This window comes from Ostrinia furnacalis, unplaced genomic scaffold (genome assembly GCF_004193835.3).
Source record: "Ostrinia furnacalis isolate ACB-3 unplaced genomic scaffold, ASM419383v2 OfSCF0465, whole genome shotgun sequence".
NCBI classification, from domain to species: Eukaryota; Metazoa; Arthropoda; class Insecta; order Lepidoptera; family Crambidae; genus Ostrinia; species Ostrinia furnacalis.
The window spans coordinates 325,012-337,028 of record NW_021130704.1 but is presented as its reverse complement, the minus strand read 5'-3'; the positions used below and the strand labels follow the sequence as shown (position 1 = coordinate 337,028).

General features: G+C 34.6%; 1 protein-coding gene across 1 annotated transcript; it reads right to left on the bottom strand.

Annotated features, from left to right (window-relative positions):
• Positions 1-9,621: 9,621 nt before the first annotated feature.
• Positions 9,622-11,634, bottom strand: LOC114365981 (uncharacterized). Its single transcript, XM_028322742.1, has 2 exons — positions 10,741-11,634; positions 9,622-9,816 (listed from the first exon to the last, which is right to left on the bottom strand). Exons 1-2 carry the CDS (start codon positions 11,632-11,634, stop codon positions 9,622-9,624), a joined length of 1,089 nt encoding a protein of 362 aa, XP_028178543.1.
• Positions 11,635-12,017: the final 383 nt, after the last annotated feature.

Below are 12,017 nucleotides of genomic sequence, written 5' to 3'. Positions count from 1 at the left end.
TTTGTTAGTTGGATTTTAAATTTGAATGACCTATTTCTTAATTAGGTTTTGCCTAAATCATATCAACCTGAGTCATATTTTTTTCTAAAAAAAATACTTAAAAATCTTCTCATCGTCACATCTTATGACTTTGTCCCACTCCGAATGGATTATTAAAAATTACACGTGAATTACAAACTTACATGAAAATGCCGTAATACAATTGGAAACGCAACAAAAAACTTGTTCAACCGCTGAAAACATTAAAATTACCGACAACAGCACATCAAGCTTCACACTGTAGTACCTTCTTTAGTCGTGATAAGGGTGGTTTTGGAACAAAAATTCGTGGTCTGTATACCACGTGGTCGCAATGCCAAAACGCTTATAAATTATTCAAAGTGCGTACGCGCATTAAACGTCATTATACAGCGCAGCGCGCCTTTCATTTCGATCTCTTAAATGTCTTAAATTTTGAATTAAGAACACTTTAATGCTCCGTTTAATAAAATTACAACGTGATTTGATTTCAATTAAGATAAACATTTTAGATTTTTCTTACAAAGTTCTCCTTTTAATTTTGGCAAGGAAATTAAATTATTAAAATGTTTTTAAATCTGCTATATAACATAAACTATGTTTTGAAATTAAAGGATTTGGAAAAGGGTTTGGTCTAATTGGAATCTACATTGTAGGAAGACATTCGTTCGTTCGTTCGAACGAATTATTCATAATGACATTATTTTATTAGTATTTTCAAAACGGCTAAAACTCCTAATTTTGTTTTTGCATTTGGTATTTTTGAATCATTTAAATTGACACTTGATTAAAAAAGAATGTGTAAAATAACACATTAGACCAGCAAAATAATCCCAGTAGGTAATAAACTTTTTTTCAAAGAGATACAGACCGCTGAACGCAACTGTTGATACCAAAGACTGAAACCTCGTAAGTCATAATTCAACCTCATTTAACCAGTACAAAAAAAATAGAGCCTGTAAATTCCTATTAAAAAAACTTTCCACAGTCGTGACTTGATCTAGTCTAACGTGTCCAAATACCGTTTAGGACCATTTAAACTGCTATAAATCTTTGTGCCGACACTGTATCATCACTAAACCGATTATTGAAAAGACCAAATTACTCGGCTCGCTCTGTAATCGGCCACCCGATTACCGACTTGTAATTTCACACGACTCTCTGTGTAATATGGCGCCCGTATCAGAGTGTAATAATACTAATTTTGTTTAGTAGCGGTTTCTTTCGAGTTACGATGTGCGAAGTTGGCATTTTGGGAATTCGCGGGAAATTCACTTATAACAGTTTGTACTTTGGCGAAAATCGACACTGAAATTTACAGAGGGAACGTGTTGAAATGTCACTTCTGTGCCCTATAAAATAAATATCTTTGGATCTATCTTTTTACTCTGCAAAATTTTGTCACAACCCAAACTGAACACAGATTTTTTTTAATGGTTAGCTAGACTAATTTTCTTATCAAAACAACAGTTGTTGTGCTGAATAACATTCTACGCTTATCGCTATAAGCGTAGAATCCTGCATACAATTATAGGCTTTCACATATAAGTTTTAAGATCAAAAATTGAAGAACACGAAGTGGACACTACGGTATGAATGAAAAATATTATCTTGATTTGTTCGTCTTATATGCAAAATTATTTGAAACATTGAAAAGCCTAATTCTATGTATAAATATTCAAAGAGCGAATGAAAAATAGAGTATATTTAATTAATTGCTACACACCACCATTAAAAAACTACATCATTATAAATCAATGGGTTGTCTTCTTCCGATTTTGAATAACGGTGTTTCTGTTTTATACATGATAATAAGAAATAAAGTTGTAGCGTTGTATGTCATTAATTAAGCTGATTATAAGTTCACAATAGGAAGAATTCTCGCAAGGTTTGTAGCACTTTGTTTTTACGGATATTAAACATGGAACTTTCTATTATAGTTCTGTCATACAGCGGGTATACTTTCCAAATTTTGTTAAATCACTTGGGTGGGCTCTTAAAGAAAGACGTAAGTTCAGTGTGACGAGCATAAAGGGGGAAGCACGCTTATCAATCCGAAAACGGATCGTAACCGTGTCAACTCGAGGCGATCAGTATTCTTTGCATGAAACTCTGTGCTACAACGCACATTTATCCGTACCGTAACGTAAACGATGTTGATCCATATCCGGGTTGATAAGTGTGCTATGACCTTTAGTTCGAGGAGTTTAAGTTAAGTAGTAGGTATTCAAAAATTCTGAAATACAGATATAAGTGAATTGCGCCTATGAATTGTGTCTTGAAAAGCAGGCTCATAATTCAATTAGATAGGAGGTTCCAAATCGAGATTGAATCGTTTTAATATTCCTACACAAACAATAATTCAAATTAGAAAAGTAAATTAAAACTTTGCCCACTTCTCATTTAATTACTATGTAGAGTTCAACATATCTTATTGTATTTATTAAATAAACAAACTTTAATTCTAACGTGAGGACAACCATTCGTTGTTAGATTAGCTATCTTCAACTACAAAATATGGCTTTCTGATTATCATAATTTATAACTTTAATCAACTGTATCTACGGAACGACACCGTTCGAGTTATCTCGGCAAACAAAATACTTTACTCTTAATTAGAAAACCAGAACGGTTTCATGTAAATTACAATTTTAATTTATTTTTTAAGTAACACGATATGCTTGGACAATGGAGGAGTAAGCAGTAGGAGCGCATAGTAGGAGTTCGTTTTAGTATACTGATTCAAGAAGTGATTGCAAATAAGAAAATAAGACACAGGTCGCAGTTCAAGTGTAAGGCTAAGTTGCAACACCTAACTTTAATCGTATCTATTGACAGATTGTTGACGGTTGTAAAGTCAAAGTAAACCAAGCATAGGTTTTTAACTAACACGTTGCCATGCTTCTGAATAAGAAGGATTTTTACATAAAATATCTCAATTCTGTAGTTTTAAAGTAGCCCCCTAAAATATTTTCAAAACCACTTGTTGAAATTGTAAGTTATTTTGATAATGCGTATTATTCAAATTCTTTATTAGTATGTAGGCTCAGTAGGCTTTTCAGGGTAGTCATCATACATTAAATGATATAATGAGATACCACAGTATTTAACATCCCTCCATTGAATCACAAAAAAAAGTTATTATTCAAGTGAACCTACTGCATTTCACTTCTATTACTATACGAATAAGGGTGTGTATCAACATATAAAGCGGTCGCCGCCCACGCATTGTCCGGAGTCGATGTTTGTTTTAAACATTTGAATAAATACTTAATTATGTTAAATAACTAATCAGCGTTTTGGAGGTATTATAATAAATCGAATCGTGTGTATGTAGGACGGTGCGTTACTGGTTTCTGTTTGTTTTTGAAGTGTTAGCTTTCAAAGTGCGTAGAGTTAGAGGTTTGCAGTTATAATAATTATGCCTAAAAAGGCGATACGCCCCGTCGCGTCGAGTGATTCATACAAGGTATCGTATATTAAAGAATTCTGGAGTTCTTATTCATGACACTTATAAGTTTTCCTTACCTACACTTTATTTTGGATTATCTCTCCATCATTTTCTTCCTTTCATAAATACACGTCTTTCGATTTATATCTGCCTTCATTTATTTCCTATTTTACATAATTTCTTAAATTCTGCTGTCTGGAAAAACCACACATCTATTTAAGCTACGAAGAATATGATACCAAATCAAATGCCAAAACTCATAACTATTTTTTACCAAAAAAGGACAAATGGGTCACCACAATAGTCATATCTCTCTCTTAGATAATAATGTCACATTAAAACAATATTAATAGTCCCCCATAAAAAGGCAAAACCATCTAATTTTCTCTACAATCTGCTGACACTTCTATTTGTTAAACTAATGATGGTAGCTTGAACTTTACCAATATATTCGCTATTTAACATAACTACAACGTTTCGTAACGACAACTAGGAACTTAATTATAGCTCGATTGTAAATTAATTTGTCTATAATTTATTTAAATACTTGTTAACTTTTGTCCGACGAAATCGACTAAGGTGCACTAGACATGCAAGGGAATGTATTCGTGGTAATAAGCAGTGAATTTGATTGCAATTATTTTATTGAAACGTAACGTGTGTAAAAATAAATACTATAATTATTATTAATTTAATTTATAGCCTTTATTTAGTACTAATTTAGTCATAGCTTTAAAATGAGCTCCTGCAATTATAATTTTTATTAGTAAATTGATTTTTTATTTAATATTTACGTAGTTGTATCAAACTTTTTCATGTAAGCAGGTGCAATTATCAGATGATTTGATGCCCAAACATAATTTTTGAATGTTCATTTATTAAACATCCAATAGCGAGTACTTATCTTTTTGCAAAAATGACAATGAACTTTTTTATACCTACTCCCAGAAATTATAATACATAAAACTAATTACTTATTTCTATAACTTATAATCTCGCTATTATGCATTATCCCTCGTCATTTCGTAGCTCATTAGCCGCGTATTATCTCCTCATTGTAAATTGATTTGTTTTTTATTTATTTTCAGATTTATCACTGCACTAATTGGAGCCTAATCTTCGCCGTGAGATTCGAAAGTGCGGCGCGTTTGGTCGTTTGGGCCATTGTGGTGATGTATGACCAATTGGCTGGTGAGATATGATTTTAAGTTGGATTCGTTCTGATAAACGTTAGTTTTGGTTCCGTAATCTTGGATGAAAGTTATGTTTTTTACTCATTTGGCCCGTGATCTCAACGGTTTGGTTAAAGAGTAGGCTACGTTATCAGAATGTGAAATAGTTAACTGTTATTATCATTATCTCGCATTTAAAACCATTTGAAATATTTTAGTACTAATTCTTGTTTTGTTTCTTTGTAAAGATCATTGTAACTGTAAAAGTAGATTTTTACGTAATTGAAATAACAAATTACTTGAACATACATCATAAGTTGGCGGATAAGTGAGGTCAGATTATGCTCTAAAACCTTATGAAATTCCTTATGAAAATATGATAGATCATCATAAATAGTCGTTGAGTGGTTTCTTATTATCACACAGAACTCTAATAGGTATTATTTTCACTGTGTTCATGTATTTTAATCTTTGACATATGATTCCGTTCACTTTGGCCACAGGTGGTCGGCAAATGGGAGATATATTTATTTTATTGCAAGTTTTGGCCAAGCATTACATGTTTTCTCTCATAATTTATTTTTAAATATTAAACATCATAATCCATAATATAAAAATAAATCGTAAAATGTGTTGGTAAGCCCATAACTTAACAACACCTAGACCACTTTTACCGAATCTTTTATTTTAATGTTCGTTGAAGTCCAAGGATGATTTTTACGGCGAGAAAAATTCGAATAATTTTCGGGAAAACCCTAAAAACAGCCCTTTCTCGCGCGAGCGAAGCCGCGGGCGGAAAGCTAGTGTAAAATAACTTATTTTTGTTACAAGGAAAAGCAGTATTTTTTTAAAATGATTTAAAAAATGACAAGAAAAAGCTTTGAAATTGGACGAACAAGCTTTTAAAACTTCGTACAGTCAGCTTCAAATAGTTCATGACACCCAAAGTAGCCAAAAAGTTCGCAACAAGTCTTATTTATTTTTTTATTTATTTATTTGGGTAAAAAAACAGTATTGAAGTACAGTAGCAAATAAATAATACTAATATACCAATATTATCTAAATTCAACACCAGCATCATTTACCACAGTTTAGATAAAACAGTTAATTAAACTTGTGTTGAGAGTGGTCGTAGTAAACACTTATTACGTAGGTACAGGCGGTAGCACATCGAAGGAGGCACTGTGGCATCTTCTGCGGCTGTCTAAATGCCATTTTGCGGCAAAAATCGCATGTAGACAACCACATCCATCATACCAACAAATATTTAAATGATATTCTGCAACAAAAATGTATAGTCTGATGTGCCATCGCACTGACTGCATTTTGAATATTTTATTTTATTTTTTATTTAATATTAATTTATTGTATGTTATGTATTTAGGTTAGTAACAACAGAGTGTAGGCATATTAACAGATTCAGGTAAGTATAGTGAGAATTATTTAGTACCTAATCGTATAATTTTCAATTACATAATTAATTAATATCGAGGTCCGACTATGCTGTGACACAGGTACGTTCATTTATAGTCCCTGCAACCCACGAAGGCGGGCGAGCCTGACCCGTGCGTGCACGCGTACATGAACTTGTCGATAATGTGATGTCTATCAACACTTTTGAAAACGAGTCACCACACATGTAAAGCCCACCCGCCCCCGCGAATCGCAACAACCTTACTTAGGATTAACTAATAATATCAGTTTTACGATTTGACACATAAGTTATGTTTCGAAAGTTGCAAAGCAATATAAAGACATTACGACTAGTCAGTCAGTCAGCGCCACGAAGCGTTTCTATTAGAAGTTTTTTGAATTTACTAGGCCTCTCTGCCATTATGTCAATAGTGTTAAAGAGTTGGTTATATGTGTGAACAAGTCGATACAATGGTGAGCGCTTACCCGCGTTAGTGCGGCACCAAGGGGTTGCAAATAATTTACATGGGTTTCGGCAGTGAGCCCTAGTAGGAACTCTGTAATACAATTTGTCTATGATAGGAATACAGTCGTATCTATTATGGCACAGGTCGTACAATAACATGGCACCTAGCTGCTTGCGTCTGTCTGTGAGCCTTAGGAGTTTGTATCTATCAATGAGCTGAACATATGGTAGTCTACCGCGGCGGCAACGGAAGTTCATTGCACGTAAAAATTTTTTTTGAACCATTTCCAGAGCGTCAACATATTTATGGTAAAACGGGTCCCAAATGGATACCGCGTATTCAAGTTGGGATCTAATTAGAGCGTTGTAAAGGCACAAAAAGGTTGTAGGTTGCAAAAATTGTGTGCTTGAGCGCATAACAAAGCCATACATCTTCAATGATTTATTAATTATATTATCTACATGTAGGTCGAGATGGAGTTTACTGTCTAATGTTACTCCTAAGTCCCTAATGGAATTAACAACATCAAGAGTAACACCTGTTAGATTGTATGCATAGTCGCTAACTTGTTTCTTTTTAGTGAAAATTATTACTTTACATTTGTTAATACTGAGGCTAAGTTTGTTGTTTACACAATAGTGAGAAAAGCGATTCAAATCAGATTGAAATTTAATGTGATCATCATAGTTTTCTATAATATGGAAAATTTTTAGATCATCTGCATACAACAAGAAGTCGCAAAATTCAAAACAGTGATCTATGTCATTTAAGAATAATGTAAAGAGAAGTGGGCCTAAAATAGAGCCCTGAGGGACGCCAGAGCTTATATTCACAAAATCAGACTCGTAGCCACCTATAACCACCTTTTGTGTGCGATTTGTTATATATGACTTAAACCAGCGCCATAGATTACCGCGAATACCATTATAAGCAATCTTATCCAGTAGCAATTTATGGTCCACCCTGTCGAATGCCTTCCGAAAGTCTGTGTAGACACTATCAGTTTGCTTGTTATTATCCATGCTTTCAAATAGATATGTTGTATATATTAATAAATTTGTAGTAGTAGATCGACCTCTAATAAAACCGTGTTGTTGTGGTATTATAATATTATGCAAGGATGGATAAATTATGTTATGAACTAACCTCTCGAAAAGCTTCGACAGAGTGGACAAAATGGATATGGGCCGATAGTTTTCAACGTCACTTTTATTCCCGCTCTTAAAGACAGGGACTATACGCGCGGCTTTCCAGATGACAGGGAAAACACCCTCGCGCAAGCANTTTCTTTATAATAAGTACTTGGAAGAAAAAAAAATTCAATAAAAAATTTAAAAAAAATCTCAATAATTTTTTTACCTCTTTTTTGTCGATAAAAATAGGTCTAGTTTCATCTATTTTCATATGTACACTTTAACGTGACTCACACTGTATTACTAATGGTCAGATCCGATGTAATGTTGTTGTCATAAATATTGCTTATGTCATAACTATCTGTAACACACGATGGTTCAAAAACTGATTTAAAAAAATATGAAAACAGGTGACATATTTTCTGGGGATTGTCAGCAGTAGAACCACCATATGCCACCCTATCGGGAATGTCAGATGTTCTTTTCCTATTCTTAACATATCTCCAGAAGTATTTCATATTGTCATGGATACTATTTTCAACTGACTTCATATATTCTGTGTAACATTTATGTGACTCTTTTTTGAATCTAGATCTGTATAAGGCAAACGNAGGGAAAACACCCTCGCGCAAGCATAAGTTAAAGATGTAGTGTACTGGCTGAGAGATGGTCAAAGCAGTAGATTTAAGAAAGACCGGCGGTATGTTGTCAACTCCCGCGCCCTTTGTGATGTCTAAAATACGAAGTTCTTTCAGTACTAGTTCTTCCGGGATGAATATACAGTGTGAGTCACGTTAAAGTGTACATATGAAAATAGATGAAACTAGACCTATTTTTATCGACAAAAAAGAGGTCAAAAAATTTTTGAGATTTTTTTTAAATTTTTTATAGAATTTTTTTTCTTCCAATTACTTATTGTAAAAAAACGTAATAACTTTTAAACTAAACGGTATATCCTGATAAAATAAAAACAGTAATAATGCTAAATAACAGGCGATACTAAAAAAATACGTAAAATACACAAAAAAGGCCAACAAATAATTAAAAAAGATACTTTTTGAAAAAATCTGCTTTTAAATTCGTGTTTTTTTGGTTATTTGTAAAATTTCTCCAAAAAATGCCCCTATAACCGGTAGTTTTTATTACTTTGTATTATTTTCTATCGTATTACCTTCGTAAAACCAAAAATCGCATGTCGCTATCTCTATCACAACGTTNGGCAAACATCTCGTAGTCTGATATGTTATGGTATTTTTTCCATTTGATCCAAGCGCTATTCTTATTTTTAAAGATGTGTACTAGCGCTGGGGAGAACCAAATTGGAAAATTAGATGACTTTATTGTTTTAGTAGGAACATGGTCCTTAATTATTTGATAAAATTTTTCATAAAATGTCGAGACCGCACTTTCTGCATTTTTATCCGAGAGTAAGCCGTTCCAATCTACATTACAAATATCTTTATTAATCAATTCATAATTAGCTTTAATATAATTATATTGTATACTTGATTTTTTGGAGATTGTTGAGATGTTACTATTTATAGGCAACATTACATAAAAAGGAGGATGATTTTCATCCGGTTGTACTAATGGTAATGACACACTTGTAGCATGCGAGTTACTAATATTAGATATGAATAAGTCCAGTATTCTATTTCTTGAGTTCCTGTATTTATTAATTTGGTAGCCGTTCAAAGTTGACATAAGATTTATTAAATATTTATTTGGTAAGCAATAATTACTGTAAATAATAGGTTCCAAGTATGTTCCACAGTCTCGCCACTCCAGTGTTGGTAAATTATAATCGCCCGTAATGATGAATTCATTTACGTCTGAGCTTTCTAATATTTGAGAGATAAAATTGAAGTGTGATAGATATACATCCGAGCTCAGATTAGGTGGGATGTATGCGGCACTAAGAACACAACAGTAGTTGCGCGTCCGCAACTCGATAAGTACGTGATCAACTAGAGGCGAGCGCGCCCCGGACGCGGCGGCGGCGGCGCGGGCGCAGGGCGTCGCGGCGAGCTCGCGGCGCACCGCCACCAGCACACCGCCGCCGTCGCGCCTACCACTACCAGCTCGGTCTCTGTCATGTCGAAATACTCTATAACGTTTGTCCATAAATTCCTCATCGGAAATATCCTCATGCAACCAGGTCTCTGTTAAAACAATGATGTCATAGTTATGAGATAATATATTGTTATAAAGCGTGTGCAATTTCGTCCTTATGCCTCGGCAGTTTTGGTAAAAAACTGATAATGTGTGTCTATTCATTTATAAGAGGCGAATAATTTAAAATGATTTTATTTACACTGTATTGTGTATTACAAAAATAATATAGCACATGTTTTGTAATAAAGTTAAATTGTAAGCATTGTGGTTTATTTAATTCTACAGCAAGTACAGATAAAATTAAAATCATTTTTGAGTGTGCCCATTGAGAATGTAACTCATAGGCGTTATAAAAAAATATTGCACTATATGGTAGTAGTAATAGCTGACTAATAAATTGTTTTAATGATTTAATAGCCCTTGTGATGTTATAACTATACATACCAAGTGACACTTGTTGCTCGACAGACAAATTTACTTTGTGCTTCCAGGAGCACGTCAAACCGTCAATCCGACAGAAAATCCACACCAAATAAAACCTAAGACTCACATCATCAGGCATCACAGCTGATGCCACACCTATGTCACAACATGAAGAAAGTAAACCTATTACTATATGCCTATTATTCTGATTAGTTACACTATAATTTTGTAAACAATTATTATGTTTGTACCAAGTTAAAATAGTAGATGTTATTAGGTATACTCGATAGCTTAATAGACTTTTACTTGTTAAGAGAATTGAAAACCAGTCACTAAAATAATACCTATCACTTAAATTATAAAATGTCTTACTTTTTAGGAAAATTGAGAAAGAGTTACTATAACAATACGTAGCATTTGATTTTTCAAATGTCTTACTTATTAGAAAAAAAGATAACCAACCAACATGATAACACTTATCACTTAATTTTTGAAATGTCAGCCAAAGTACGTATGGCAATAACCGGGGAGGAGTCCGACTTTCGTACCAGGATAGTACCGTGCTTGACCCACACGTATTTGTATGCTTGTTTTCTAGCATTTTCCCTGCACTGGCGAAATAGCAGCTTGTTGTTGATTGTCAAATGCTCGTTCACATAGATTGTAGCCGGAGGCCCGCTTATAGACAGCTTCGATGAGTCCAAACCCTTGGTTGACCGGCACGCTGAGATGACATTATCGCGTAGCATTCTGTTAGTCAGTTTGACAATCACATTCTTCGGTCGTTTGATTTTTGAGTCGGCGTGCGGTACACGATGAATAGAAACAATGTCCGAGGCCCTTATAGGGCACGCAATGATACCGCCTAGACTTTCTGCGATGCTAATGAGGTTTTCACCTCGTCGCTCGGGTATGTTGCAGATTTCAAGATTGCACTGCCTGGCATTTTGTTCCATGGCTGTGAGCTTCTGTTCAAGTGCGTTCATCTGTGTCTCCAGGTGCTCAGAGACGGATAATTTGTCTTCTACTGATTTTAGTCGGCCGTCAAATACGTCCTGGCGCTCATGTGAGTAACTCAGAGATTTCTCCAAATCAGCTAGCCGAGAATTAGTTTCGTTTATTGATTTGGTTATGTTTACATTGTCGGCATTGAGTTTAGTCATGTTATTATTCAATTCTCCGAGTACAGATGAGATTTTATTCATCTCGGTGGACAAGGCAGAACTCACCGCAGACCCGATGCATTCAGTTATTTTGGTGTCCCAAATTGCAAGTTGATCATTGAATCTTTCCTCAAGATGAGTTATGTTGACATTAGAAGGTTGTTTACGTCTGCGGGCACTAATCCAGTCAACCTCTTCGCATTGTTCGTTATCAATCGATGTAGGTATATTGGTGTCCGAGGCGGAGAACTTGTTTGGTGGTGTGTGTTGTAACGCCATTGTGCTGGTGCGCAGCCTTTGAGTCCAGAGGTGTGAGAGAGCAAAAAAATATATTGCTGTCCTGTGACCTGGCGGTGAGGTGTGAGGTAACCCCGCTGTCACGACCGATAGATGCGGTGCGGGAGCGAGAGGGCCACAGGTCACTATTTATTGTCTCACTCAGTTTACTGACGCACTATGGATCGAAATTGAGATTTATGGACATAGCCATAAAACAAGGTTCAAGTAGTTTCAAAGCAAAATCTGTCAAGGCTTGTCGAAATCGACCACTTTATGTTTCATTCCATACAACAAAAATGGAAAATATTTTTTTCCAGCCAAACTATTGGTTTTAGAGAAAAACGTTCAATGATATTTATTCATCAGAATAACATACCCTATCG

Excerpts from the sequence above, each read along its gene's own strand:
- LOC114365981 (XM_028322742.1), bottom strand. The coding sequence starts at position 11,634 with ATGGCGTTACAACACACACCACCAAACAAGTTCTCCGCCTCGGACACC. Across the intron at positions 9,817-10,740 it reads TCAAGCACGGTACTATCCTG|AGACCTGGTTGCATGAGGAT; the intron begins GTACGAAAGTCG and ends TTGTTTTAACAG.